Source organism: Arvicola amphibius, chromosome 3 (assembly GCF_903992535.2).
Source record: "Arvicola amphibius chromosome 3, mArvAmp1.2, whole genome shotgun sequence".
NCBI classification, from domain to species: domain Eukaryota; kingdom Metazoa; phylum Chordata; class Mammalia; order Rodentia; family Cricetidae; genus Arvicola; species Arvicola amphibius.
Window position 1 is genome coordinate 128,314,783 of NC_052049.1, and position 13,739 is coordinate 128,328,521.

The 13,739-nt window shown below is 51.6% G+C and overlaps 1 protein-coding gene across 2 annotated transcripts; it reads right to left on the reverse strand.

Annotated features, from left to right (window-relative positions):
- Positions 1 to 4,908: 4,908 nt before the first annotated feature.
- On the reverse strand, positions 4,909 to 11,939 carry Nr2e3 (nuclear receptor subfamily 2 group E member 3). 2 transcript variants are annotated; one of them, XM_038324381.1, is made up of 9 exons: positions 11,911 to 11,939; positions 11,459 to 11,550; positions 10,828 to 10,954; positions 10,589 to 10,692; positions 10,270 to 10,491; positions 10,027 to 10,184; positions 8,998 to 9,238; positions 8,637 to 8,742; positions 4,909 to 5,041 (listed from the first exon to the last, which is right to left on the reverse strand). In XM_038324381.1, the coding sequence occupies exons 1-9, from the start codon at positions 11,937 to 11,939 to the stop codon at positions 4,909 to 4,911; spliced, it is 1,212 nt and encodes a 403-aa protein (XP_038180309.1). The 2 variants fall into 2 exon arrangements, with proteins under 2 accessions (XP_038180309.1, XP_041910748.1); XM_042054814.1 differs by lacking the exon at positions 11,911 to 11,939 and having other exon boundaries at positions 11,459 to 11,555.
- Between the last annotated feature and the right edge of the window lie 1,800 nt (positions 11,940 to 13,739).

The window sequence follows — 13,739 nt, forward strand, 5'->3', positions numbered from 1 at the left end:
AAAACAAGAAAACAAAAACAAAAAAGCCAAGAAAGCTGAAATCTCGCCATTTGCAGCAAAAAGGATGGTCCAGGTGGACAGAGTGAAGCACAATAAGCCAGGTGCACAAAGATAAGCATGAAATGTTATCTTTCCTAAGTTGAAACTGAAAAGGCCACCCTGGAAGTATGTGGATGATTACAGGAGCCATAAAAACGGCAGAAGGCGGCAAGGGTGAAGACAGGTGGGGCAGGGAAGACAACTGTCTGGTTTATAGCTCGGTTTCTGTTGCTGGGGCCAAAAGCAACACCAGAGAGGAAAGGGTTTGCTTCGGCTTGCAGTTTGCCGGAGAAAGTCAAGGAGCTCAAGACAGGAGCGGAAGCAGAAACCATGGTGGAGCTGGTTTAACTAACTTATCCAGCCCCAGGCCCACCTGCGAGGGGCAGCACCACCCTACAGCCATTAGCAAATACCCACAGACAGGTGCACAGGTGAATCTAATGGTGGCAATTCCTCAACAGACGTTCCTTCTTCCCAAGTGACTATGGTTTGTGTGAAACTGGCACTAACTATGCCAGCAGTAAGTGCATATCTAATGCAAAGTCAGCATTTTCCCATCACGTGGACATCTTATTTATTATTTATTTATTTAATTTCAAGTGTATTGGTGTTGGAACTGAGTTACAGACATGTGTGAGATGCCATGTGGGTGCTGGGAATTGAACTCGGGTCCTCTGGAAGGGCATCTTACAACATAGCAGAACTGACTGGGATGCTTTTAGTTTCCCTGAAAGGCAAATTAACACTTCACAACGGGAACAATTCCATCCTGAGCTGTGTTTCTGCCGCCCTATTATATGACAAGGTGCTGGGAAGGGGAGGAGGTCATTTGCCCTCTCTGAGTGTCAGTTTTCCTATCAGGAATTTTATTAGTCCTCTGCTAACTACTAACCCCACTCTCCCTGTTAAGGATAGTGGTTCTAGGATTGTCCTCTGCCCCTTTCAGCTGGCTCAACCTTCCCCCAGACCTCACAGCTGCCAGAATTAAGATCATTCAGTGGGTGTCAGCTTCCTAGGAGAAGGATTTCCTGGGTTGGGTGCCTTGGACTAGGTAGGTACTTAGATCCTGAATGAGAAGCCTGACTGGGGTGAAGTCAGGTTCAAGGTGAAACAGAAAAAAAAATTAGTAAATTTCCCTTCAATGCCAAATACATTCAGCCTTTACAATTCTGAGATGGCCTTCCCTCTTTCTACACTAGAATAAGAAGACCGAGTGTTGTTTCTTAAAATGTCTATAATTGGCCAAATAAAACCAAGAAATCATATTATTAAGACTTGTCCCTGAGATAACTGAGTCCACCAAGCCCTTTTCTGATTCCAAGGCCCTGCAAGCAGAAAGATGTGAGAAAGGTCTAGGCAGATCACAGGTTGCTGGTTCTCCTTTTAATTACTCTCTGCCGAGGGTGCTCGGCAGTAGGGTCTCTATGAATCAGGGACCACCATGAGAGTCCATATGACACAGTAGGACCTGGAGAACCTTGGGGGCAGCCAGGACTCCAAGGCTGGCCTCAGGCTCCTGTGGTTATTTCTTAAGGAAACCCGGATCACACGCCTCCAGCACCCTAGTGCTTGCAGCAGAACAGTGGACACAGTGAAGTCCCCCACTCATCCCCATACTGTCTCCCACCCCCCCCCCCCCGACCCCATACTGAGCTTGCAGTCTAGTGGCAAAAGGACCAAGGCGCGGCAGACAGCACGTTGCTGGCCTAGCTTCCACTCTCTGGTTTTAGTTACTACTTTTGGTTTTTCTAGCCGTTTTGAAGTCTTTCCCAGCCCTTCATGCTTGAAATACCGACTTGGGAATGGAAGAGATGCATGGTATGAATCGGAAAAGGGCAGTTTCTCAAGAAAAGAATAGGCCTGAGTAAGCCCAAGAAACTTTTGTGGTGCTGTACAGCTTGAGAATGCTTCTGGTACTGGCGGTGAAAGCCAAACCAAATGTCTTCCAGAAAGGACCCTAAAGAAAGCCATTGCCGTCCACGTGTGCTCATCGACGGTATGTTAGCGTGATGGAATACCGAGTTCTGTTCCTAGCACCCATTTTGGGCAGCTCACAACTGCCTGGAATTCCAGCTCCCTGGGATCTAAAACCTCTAGGTTCTACAGACACCTGCACCAATTAACGATGTACACACACTTTAAAATGACTATTTAAAAAAAGAAAAGAAAAGAAAGAGTTTGGCTCACAGTTTCATCCATGGTCGATTATCTCCTTGCTTTCAGTTGGTAGAGGAAGAGGCAGCTAGCTGGTCAGGTGTTCTGTGTTTGGAGGACCAAGGGTTAGAGGAGGAGCCAGGGTCCCAACTCCCTTCCAAATAGGACCCGCCTTTTAAAGGTTGCACGGGCTCCCAACAGTGCCATAGGCTGGTGCCCACACTTTACATACCCCGTGAGGCATTTAAGATCCAAACCAAAACACCTATAAGGGAAAGCCCTCGGAGGAGCGGCCGGCTTTGAGACCAAGCTGAGGGCAGATGACTCAGCTAAGGTAGCTCCTTGAATTCTCCCACACTTCCTCCCGGAAAAACCCAGAGCTCTTTGCCAGAGAACTTCAGCAGGGCCACCTTAGCACTCTAGTGTTTCCAAACGCCAGCTTGAAAACCGAACGGTTTGGGCTGATGTGGCCCATTGCAACCACGTGCGTGTTTTTATCAGGCATCTTTGCCCCGGCCTTAAGAGGCTAGGCATAAACTCCATTAGAGACATTAGAGAGTGCAACCGCAACGCAGACATCAGGAAACCCAATAACAGGCCAGACTGATGCTTTTAACTTTCTATTTATTTGGGGTGGGAGTGGGGGTGGTAAACAGGGGGCATGTGGAAGTCTGTGGATTTTCTCCGTCCAACAGAGATCAAACTGAGGTCAAGCTTGGTGACAATTATCATTTCCCCACTGAACCACCCTGCTGGCCCCAGGCTGACACTTTAGAGGACAGAATCTCAAGTAGTTGGCCTCCTCTGGTGTGGAGGTCTTCCACCGCCAACTCTTTGCTCTCTTGGCCCAGCCCACCTTCGGCCCCACCCACCTTTCCTGAGCAGAGGGTACCTTCTTCGGGGTTGTGGGAGTCAAAGGAAGGTAGAAGGCCAGAGAACCCCTAGACTTCTAATGGCCTTCTCACATATTGTTTTTCTTCCAGCTCCTTACATTTCTGCTCTGAAGACAGGAAACGCAACAGAATGCTCTAGCAGATTCCAGAGTGGAGGGGAGAAGAGAGGAGGCAACATCAGAATTAAGCAGCCGCTGATTAAGCAGCCGGTGATAAGCAGTACAGCAAGAGGGGAGTTCACAAAGGCTTTTTTTTTTTTTTAAATTTAGAAACTGTGACAGCTGGGCCTCCTTGGAGCTATGTGAGGACGAGACAACCCAACCTGGGTACCCAGCTCACTGCCTGTTTTACACATTGCCTGACGTATGTAAATCCTGTGTGTTTGGGTGGTGGTGGGAACTGAACCTAGGACTTCATCTGCCATTTTAAGCAAGTGGCTGGACGACAGTTAACTTTTATATGTTAACTTTCATGATTATTTTCCAGGTCTCACTAACTTGCTTGGGTCTGTCTTTGTAAAAGAGGGTTTGTCTGAGCCAGGTCTTTCCCTGAGGGATTAAGGAATGATAATGAAGAGTTCACACACACACACACACACACACACACACACACACACACACACACACACACACGGATCCCCCCCCCCTTTGGCTCACCTGTTTAACATGTCCAATTAAAATGAAACACCTCATCCTAACACGGGGTTCCCCCTTTACCTTCACAGACTGCCTTTTGCCAGTGTGCCACGCATGTCTCCTCTCTATCCAGAGGCAGATCCTTTGTCCCTCCAGGACAAACACCCCTCTCCCTTTCCCTTGTCCCTGTCCCCTTCTCCCTGTCATCTGTCTCCTTAAAAAAAAAAATCACATCTGCAGGGTCATTTGCTGCTGGTTTCTGCCTGAGTCAAAAAGCAGCCACTTTCTATTTTAACTTTTCTTCCCTGCTAAATAAAGGATCTCTCTGTGAAAATGGGTGTTTGGGTGTGGTTTGTACCTAATCCAGGAGGAAGAGCCTGCAGTGCAGGGTCTCCTTCAGATACGAAGGGAGGTATTATTTGGATCCCATGGGAAATAGTGCCCAGAGCCTGGATTTGTGGCACCCAGACTCTGGCTGGGAATGGAACCAGACAAAACTTAAAAGACCTTGTCCTCATCTCTTCTGCATCTACAAGAAGAAAGCCTGGGATGCGGTTTTCTGGTTTTATTTTAACTGGGATCAAACAATACAACAAAGTGCATGGATTTTAGGTGCTCTACGAGTTTTAATGACGATCAGTTTATTATCAAGATCAAAACAAAGGGCGTCCCTAGTGCAGGAGGCTATTCCCCTCTTCCTAGTGCAGGAGGCTATTCCCCTCTTCCGGCCCCACCCAGAGGTGACTCCGACTCTTACCACACTTCCAGACTTCCAGTCTTATCTGCATCTTTTTCTTTTCTCATTTCCTTTTTCTCTTCTTTCCCATTTTCCTTCCTTCCCTTTTCCCTCCCTGGTCTTGAACCCTGTATAGAAGTTACTCATGCCTGGCTTTTGTTAAACGTCTAGCCTATGAAATGTCCCTATGTTGTCACATGGACCCACTGTTGATCCCTCTAAGTTTTTCCTACAATATAACACAACAACATCCATGCATTCTGCTGTCCAGACAGAGCTAGGGGGTGTTCCAAATAAGATGGCCATGGTTATTCCAATAAAGTATTTTGGGAGAAATTTCTGTCAGGTACAAATACCTGCCATATGGCATTGCTGGATGAGAAAGGCAGGAAATACTTAGCTCCAAAAGAGTGTTGCCCAAGTGCCTGAACACACTTGGTCTGCCTGCCCACTAGTTTTTGAACATATCACAAAGCAGCTTCTCCATCGGCGTGTTCCCTATGGTCTTTCGGAAGAAGAGGAGCTCGATGCGCTCAGCAGTGATGAACCTCAAAGACGGGAGCAGGAGGAGCAACTTCCCAAACCTGAACAGGAGAAAGGATGCTGTCAGGCTTAGGGCTAGCTGCTGAGCAAGGCGGTCCCAGATGGGGGAGGCGTGCCCAGGGCCTGCCAGGGGCATTTCAAGGAAAGACCCCTGTGTTAGACGGCTCACTTCTACCTTCCCACTGGTAGGAGCATGAAAACAGGGCCTTGAGAATATTGTCCATTATGTGTCAAGACTATTGAATGAGAAGTTACTTCTTTGCACATGTATGTGGTGTGTGTGTGAATACACTCTCATTGAGAGTGTTTCTGTGTGTGCATGTGCTTATGTGTTCAGGTGGAAGTTGAGGTCAAACATCTTCCTGGCTCACGCCACTTTATTCAGTCCCTTGGTGAACTGGAAGTTGACTGATTCTGGCTAGTCCAGCTAGCTAACTTGCCCCAGGGAGCCACTGCGTCAGCCTCCCAGTGCTGGGATTGCAAGCACTGCCAGGTCTGCCAGCCTTTGTGCCAGGTCCTGGAGCTGAGCTCCAGTCTGGTCTCCATGTTGTGCAGCCACCTCCCAGCCTCTGAGCCATTCCTGAGAGCTTTTATAGATTTATTCATTGATCATATGTACATTGTAAGTTATTAGTTTTATGTGTAAGAATATGAATTCCTGTCTCTGAAACACCTATGGTGATAGTAACTACTACTGAAAATATCTGAAGTCAAGGGAGAAAAAAAAAATCTAACCTAGCTTCAAGTAAGAACCATTTGTTAAAACAGAGGTCCCAGTGGGGAAAAAAAAACAAAGAAAAGAACAAAAAGAAAAAATAAATAAGAACCAGACGTCCGTGTGAGGAAGTCATACAACTGGGGCCACCAAGATGCTGTGCTCCACCCGGAGCTCTGCTTTCACTGGTCTAGGGAGGAGGAGGAAGGAACTGTGAAGTCTGTCTGAGAGTCACTGCAAACTGTGGGTATGGACCTACCTGGTAGATAATGATACGTAATTGCCTCACGAGTGTACTTTTAAAATTAAAATAGAAAATAAACACCAAAATGGAGACTGAGCATATTATAACTCATTAGAATTTTTTGTGTGTGGTTTTGTTTTTTTAGACAGGGTTTCTCTGTATAGTCCTGGCTGTTCTGAAACTCATTCTGTAGACCAGGCTGGCCTTGAACTCACAGGAGATCCACTGCCTCTGCTTCCTCAGGGCTGGGATTAAAGGTGTGCACCACCATCACCCTGCCTTGGTAGAGTTCTTGCTTAGCAGGCACAAGGCCATGGGCTCCAGTCCCTGCAGCATGTAGCCTATGTGTGGTTGAACATACCTGCCATCCCAGTGCTTTGGAAGGAGAGGCAGGAAGATCAGGAGCTTAAGCTTACCCCAGCAGCACGGTGAGTTCAGGGCTAGCTAGGACTATATGAAGCTTAGTCTTAAAGCAGTGTGTCAGAGTGGATCATACAAAGCAAGTGTGGGTTTCAGTGTCTCTGTGTAGGCTGTGCTAAGATACATTGACCCAGAGACTGGAGACCCTGCAGTGACACTTAGTTCTGCCTGGAGCAATTAAAGGGCAAAAGTAACCCCGAGAGTCTGTGTGTGCAGAGGCCAGAGATCGTCTTCTTCAATCACTCCCCCCCGCACCTTATCTACATTTCGTATGTGTGCATGCACACGCATGTGAGTACACACACACACACACACACACACACACACACACATGTGTCCACATCCGTGTGTTGGTGTATATGCCCACAGAGGCCAGGAGAAGACACTGAGCATTCTGTACATCCCTGCTTTCTTCCTTTGAGATGAGGTTTCTTTCTGAACCAAAACCTTGTTATTTAGGCTGCCTGGACAGAGAGCTCCTGGGATCTGACTGTTTCTGCTGCCCAGCACTGGTTTTATTTATTTAACCTGCTTTACCTAACATTTTCAGCGTTTTCACATGGGTGCTGGGGATTTGAACCCATGTCCTCATGCTTGCATAGCAAATGCTCTTATCCACTGAGCCATCTCCCTAGCCCTTCCTCCCTGTGTCTTGAGACATGGTCTCTCAATTGAACCTGGAGCTCCTCAGGTCAGCTAGGCTGGCCGGCCAGTGAGCTCCATAGATCCTCCTGTCTCTACCCAATTCAGCGCTGGGCTGACAGACACATGCCACCACGCCTGGCTTTTGTGTGGGTTCTGGGGATGCATGCTCAGGTCCTTAAGTTTTCTTGGCAGACTCCTGAACACCGCCCCCCCATAGAAAACCTTCCTCAGTATTTTTGAAATGTGATACATGATCAGGTGCCTCTGAGAGCTGGCCTCAGAGGGGACCTGTGGCTTCTGGATGTCTGTTAGGACCACTCTGGTGATGCTGTGTCAGGGCTTAGTGCCAACATTTCACCACGCTCTCGGCTCCTGCACCACATGGTGCTGACCTTGCCTACTGGAGAGAAGCTTGAGCATGCTCCTGCTGCCAGTTCTTCCGAAAGAATGCAGATAATGTGGTCTAGAATGGTCCACAGAAGCCTGGCTGAGTGGGATAATCCAGCTGATATTTCAGTGTCTTTCCTGATGCTAAACTAAGTCGGGACCCTCCACCTGCATCTACCACCCACACCCAGCCTGTGCCGGCCACATCCGTGTTCACTCATGTCTGGCTTTTCTGCACATCATCTCCGCGGTATACCTTCCACACTTCCTCCAGAGCTTGGCAAGCTCCTTCCAGACTCTCAACTTTCCTTTTAAGTTTTGAAAGCCCATTGCTCCCAAATGCATCTCTTTGCTCCTTCCTTGCCTTTAGCCAAGGGTTAAATCTGTCCCTTTCTAATTCCCAGAGTTGTTCACTGTTGTCTGTCTCCTGCTCCCTATGGTCACTCCCCAAGACTATGACAACCTGATGGAACCTCCCAGAGATGTTGCTGCTCTACCTTTTGTGCCCACAGCCACACAGGTCTGCATGAGATCCAGTCCTGGGCATGACACCTCCTCCCACAGACTCTCCAGTGTTCCCCTCCACCTCTCTTGTCAGATGTGCCTTCAGTGGGCAAGCCGAGCTCTAATCGGGCTGGTCCCAGGGCAACTCTCTGCCTCAGTCTCCCACCTTCCTACCAACAAGACTCTTTTGACCCTTCCGTACTGGACTCCTGCCTAAGGATGTGTACTTCTGGTCTCTACCTTTACAGGTAAGACTTTCTCTTCTCTTTAGACCCTATCTTGGGATGGAAACAAGGTTCCTGTCAAAGGCTGGGGTCATAGAAGGGCACACCTGTGAGCCCAGTGTGTGGGAAGCAGATGCAGGAAAACCCCAAATTTGAGTCCAGTGTGGGACATGAATTGAAATCCTGTCTTTAAAAAGTAAAAAATTAAGTCTGGCCTTCGCTATCCCTTCAGATACAAGTCACTCTCCACTCCTGGCCTGGGTGATCCTTGTGTTTCATGTGACTACATGCCGAGCATCCGTCCCTGCAGCTTCTGTCTTTTAATGCCCTCCTGGGACCTGGCACTGTGTCTGCCCACAGGAGGTGTTGGATAGATGCTGCCGACTGAGCCCTTTATCCTGTCTAAGCAGGGAAGCCCAGAGATGGTGCGGGAGAGGCAGGTAGAGGGAAGGAGGAAGGCGAGGCGGGTAGATGGATGAGTGGGTCATTACTGTCACCTAACAGGCTGGCTGGGATGGTGAGCCTTGCTATGCTGGCTGAGCATCACTTGGGACTGGTCCTGCAAAGCCTCCACATGCTCAGGATCCTTCAGGCCGCGCGTCTCTGCGGAGAAGCAGTACCAGTGAGCTCCCTTCCGGAAGCCTGCCTGATCCCACAACCCCCAAAAGTACCAGGCCACACATCTTTTCTCAGCTCCCCCGTCCCCCAGAGGAAGACTATCCATCTATACCCAGGTAGGTGGGTTTATGAGGAGCCCAGTAGAAGGAGGTCACTAGAACCCCTGAACCCCTCCTCCTCTTTTTTTTTTCTCCAAACTCCCAACCATGTCTCTGGAAAACTTGGGCCAAGGCTCAGTACCAGGTTTGAAAAGGACCAGGGCCTTCATGCAGGCAAACTCCGTGGGGTCTACTGCCAGTGCACGGAACCGGGAGATGGTCTCCTGCAGGAAGCGCATCTCTGCACTGGCCAAGACCAGCCTGCTCTGAGAGCCTCCGGAGGCCTCGGGTGGTGCCAGCAGTGGGCAGCTATCCAGGGGCAGAGACCACTGTATGGCTCCAAGGAGGAAAAGTTCATTCCACGCCTCTTCCAGCAAGATCACCTGTTACCAGAGAGGGTTCAAATGTCAGCACAGGTGCACAGTTCCTAGTGCTCCCTGCGTGCCACTTTCTCCAGGGACAAAAGGGCTGCTCCCAGGTGCCCCAAGTCTCCTCCTGTCCACTGCCTACACAGGCTCTGGCTCAGCTATCTACACAGCTACCTAGGTTTCCAGATGCCTTGTGGATTCTCTCCAGAGCTGTGGCTGGGCAATTCAGGATAAACCTAGAGCCCAGGCATGCTGGACAGCCTTCAGATGATTCCAAGAGTGAGTTTAAGAAACTGGGTGACTTTTCCAAGCTGTTCCCTCCAAACACACAGCCTTGTTGGGGCTCAGCACATCTGGCAGTCACTCTCTCCCAGATCAGTGTGAGAGCTTTGCCTGTTCAATGTGGAAAGGCTGGGGTGACACTCAGGCCTGAGGTCATGGAAAGTCTGCACTCCAAAGGTACCGAGGGTCAACCACTTTGTTGTTCGGGGTATGCAGATCGTTGTCTCAAACAGAATGGCCATAGGTCTGGCAGTGTGCGGAAGGAAAGACAATGGACACGGAGAGCCACAGGTCTTACTTTGCATCCCAGGCTCTATGCATCTCGGGCGAACATCCTTCCCCCAGAGACATACATACTTACTCACACTGCCCTGACCATTCCCAACTCAGAGACACATGTACCCTTCGGTCACCATCTGAGTCATGTAAGCCTCCATTCATTACCAGCCCAGGAGTATATGTTCCCTCAAGCTGCCTGGCCGTGCCTGGCCCAGCTCCAGAGGGCAGGCTATGTGGTGTACCTGATCCCGGAAGGGCAGGCTGGAAAACACAGGCAGGTTTTTGGCCCATTTGACGGCCATGAATAGTAGGCGAGCTGATGTCTCGTGGATGCCATCCAGGCCGCAGGGGGATGCAGGGAACTCGGGGTCGTTGCCGGTGACATCAATATTCTCTTCAGCTATTGAGGGAGGAGGTTGTGGTCTTAGTGCCCACTCTGTGGAAGCCGGGGGAGAAAGATCCATGCCCACTACCCTTCCACTTACCATCCTCCGGCTCCAGCTTAGCACAAGTTTCGGCTGTGATAAGGCTGGCCATAAAGTGGTGGCCCATGGCTCTGGCTGCCGATGAAGATGTGGGGCCTTGGGAACTGGGCCCTGCCAAGGCAGGGGAGGCTGCCAAGGGCTCAGGTCGGGGATCACTGCCTGTTTCCATGCTGTCCAGCTGGACTTGGGCCATGCTTCGGGGTTGTCGTTCATTCTGCACAGCTTGGAAGGCAAGGAGACTCAGGACACCTCCCACGGACCTCGGCAGTGCTACTACCTGCTCTACCGCCTTTCCCACCCCGCTGGGCCCACCACTCACCATCTTGGTTCATGCCTGCTTGTAGGCACTTCTTCAGTCGGCAGGCCTGGCACTGGTTGCGATGGGCCTTATCCACTGGGCACATTCCTGCCCCCACCTGGCATCTGCGGAGAACAGGGAGGTCCCAGGGGGCCAGCGTCATGCCCAGGCCGCAGGCCTTGAATGTGGACACTCACTTTCCCCGAACAACCTCCACTCGTGCTAAGCATACTGGGGCAGGCCGGAGGAGCTGGCGGCACCTGTAGATGAGCCTCCGCCTCACGCTCCTCTTGAAGAAGCCACTGCAGCCATTACAGGCGTAGATGCCATAGTGCTTCCCACTGCTGCTGTCTCCACACACGCGGCACTGGAGTGAGGGGCCCACGCCTGAGTGGGAAGACAGGACTGGATTGAGAAGGCTGCACATTTTCTCCCCTGCTCCCATTCATCCTTTTCCAAGTCTACAGGTTCCCACCTTCCCGAATCTAGACGGCCATGCCACTCCCATCTGGAAAAGCAGCTTCCCTACTGTGGCACCAATCCCTCCTCTTAGCATCTCCGCTCCCTTCACAGCCTGTTTCCAGCAGACATCCATGCTGCCTCCACTCTCCCAGCCCCCTTCCTTCCCTGTGGGGGGCTGCAGGCTCTCAGGAGAGCAGTCATAAAACACACAAGAGCACCCATTGCCTTCCTCAGCAGCTCCATTGTTAGGCCTTGATCCATGGGCATCTGAGTTTCTAGGACTTTGGAGTTGTCAGCAGACCCCTTCATGCTTACTTACAGCCTGGGGACTGGGACCAGATGGCTGGAGCTCCTCTCCTGGCCCCTGGAACCTACGGCTTGTAGTCTCTTCCCCAAGGGCCCAGACCTCGCCTCCAGACATACCCGTACCTGTGGGATCCTCTCCAAGGCCCCACCTGCCCGGGGACTCCTTCTTGGAGGCTGTCACAGCCACAGCCACAGCAGAGGCAGCCACTGTAGCACTCATTGGATATGGCAGGTCCCAAGGGCAGCCTGTCAGCTGCCTGTGAGCAGCTGCCGGGCCCAGCCTATGTCTCCGTCTACTGTGTCTGTCGGTGCCTGGTTCTCCTCTGCTTCCCTCCCTTGTGAGTTAGGAGTTTTTCCTTCTGGAGCTTGGCTCTGCGTCCAGACTTCTCCCAGCACAGCTCTGGATGCAGCATATGATCCTCTTAATCTTTACTGTTTCCACAGGGGATCAACCGGCCACACCTGCAGCATTACCCAAGTGCCCCCGGGAACCGCTCAGTCCTGCTGTCTTCACATCGACTCCCAGGCCGCCCAACATCCCGGTCCATTCTTTGCTGTTGCTGCACATACTGAACAGAACCAAGGAGCCCGGCTGAGACTGCATGCGCTCGACTATTACCCAATGACAAATCTTCTGAGGGGGGCGTGTTGTCGACCCCACCTCCCCAAGGGCTTTAAATGTTTTTAGTGACTTTTGCTATGTATTTGAGGCATGGGTACCTGTTTCCTGGGTCCCTGACCCTGGGAGCTTACTCATTTCGGGTCCTGGGAGGCCCATCCTCTGTCCTGATATAGGACTGCATGGAGCCTGTGCTTTGGAGACCTGCCCTCTGGAAGGCTGGCATCAGCAGCTGTGTCTCTGCCGTCAAGTTGAGCAGAGGGTGTTGTGTAGGCTGGGGCCAGCGGAGAAGCTGGTGGGCATTTCCCCATGGCATGATGCAGCGAGACACAGCTGCCTGGAGCAGGTTCTGAGTACCCAGGTGGCCTCTACTTCCTCCCCTGACCTGGACTCCAGGGCTAGGCAGTCACTCTGCTCAACCCGAGTCCCCCACCCAGCTGAAACCCGGGATGGTTGGAGGGAGACAGAGTGGGAGTTTGTGCCTCCTGGTGCCAGGATCCCCACAGGAAGAGAGGTGAGGGCAAGGATAGATCCACCTCCATGTATATTCCTGCTGTGATGGGCCATGCATCTCTGAGCAAGTGACTGTCTCTGTGAGCCTTGGTTTTCTCCAAATGCCTGTCTTCCAGGGTGGTTGGGAAAAATGAAGTTAAATAGTTCCCAGAATGTGTTTGGTACCTGGTACTAAGAAGGCTGAAGCAGCACCCCAGTGAACACCCCATCCTGTCCCTGCCAATCTACCCTTTGCCATCTTCTCCCAGGGCCCAAGAGGGGCAGGAAATAGCATGTTGGTCTGCAGGGGAGGGGAGTCCCATCCTCAGCTGCCCTTGCCTCGCAGGGTGGGGTAGGGCAATTCTGTCCTGCATTAGTGCCTGGGAGCTTCTAGAGGGATCATGGAGTTAAGGGAACAGAAAGGTGGGGCATGGCCCCCTAAGTGAGGCTAACCCTCACTGTGACAGGGAAGCACTATTGGGGATTTGGAAAGTCAGCTCAGGGGCTTTGCAGGGTGATCCGCAGCGGCCCCGAGCTTCTCGCCTGCCCTCTCTGTCCTCGCTCCAACCCTGGCTGGAAGCTCCAGTTAGCAGCCAAGCCAGGGCATCACGGCCCAGGTCTATACACGGAACATGACATCAGTGTCACACATCCAAAAGCCACTCTAGGAAGGCTTCCATCCTCTTGTGGGCAGTCTCAAAGGCTCAAAGGCTTCAAATGGCTTCCGTGACAACTCCACGCCAGGCTCCCCCCAGAGTCTCTGTCCTCAGCTATGCCCCCACATCCCACTCATCCCCAACTGACCCGCGCAGACATGTAAGTGGGGCCCAAGGACTTGGTGGGGGGGGGGGTTAATCAGATGCAGGGGTAGAATGGATCAGGCTGAGCTGAGGGCGTCCAGCCCAATCAATGCGGAGGGCAATGAAGAACCCGTGGGTGTGGAAGAGACGGTGGGAAGGAGGAGGCAAAGATGGCGTCTCAGCAGTAACAGCTCTGGGAAAGCGTTTGGAGACCTCTCACACAAACCACCACCTCACGGTGACCCTACAGAGAAGCTGACATCGAGCATCAACTCACAGCTGGTAGACTGAGTCAGAGAGGCCCAGAGTGGGGAGGTAACGTGCCCTAAGCCACACAGCTGTGGAACAGTAAAGAGGTCGGGGAGGAGCTGGTTGTGAACCAGTGCAGGTTCACCCCAGAGTCTCACAGGGAGACACCGGGGTGAGCTTGTGGCGGGAGGTGGGACCAACTAAAGGCAGGCCCCGGCGCATGAAGCACGGTGCCTGGCCAGCA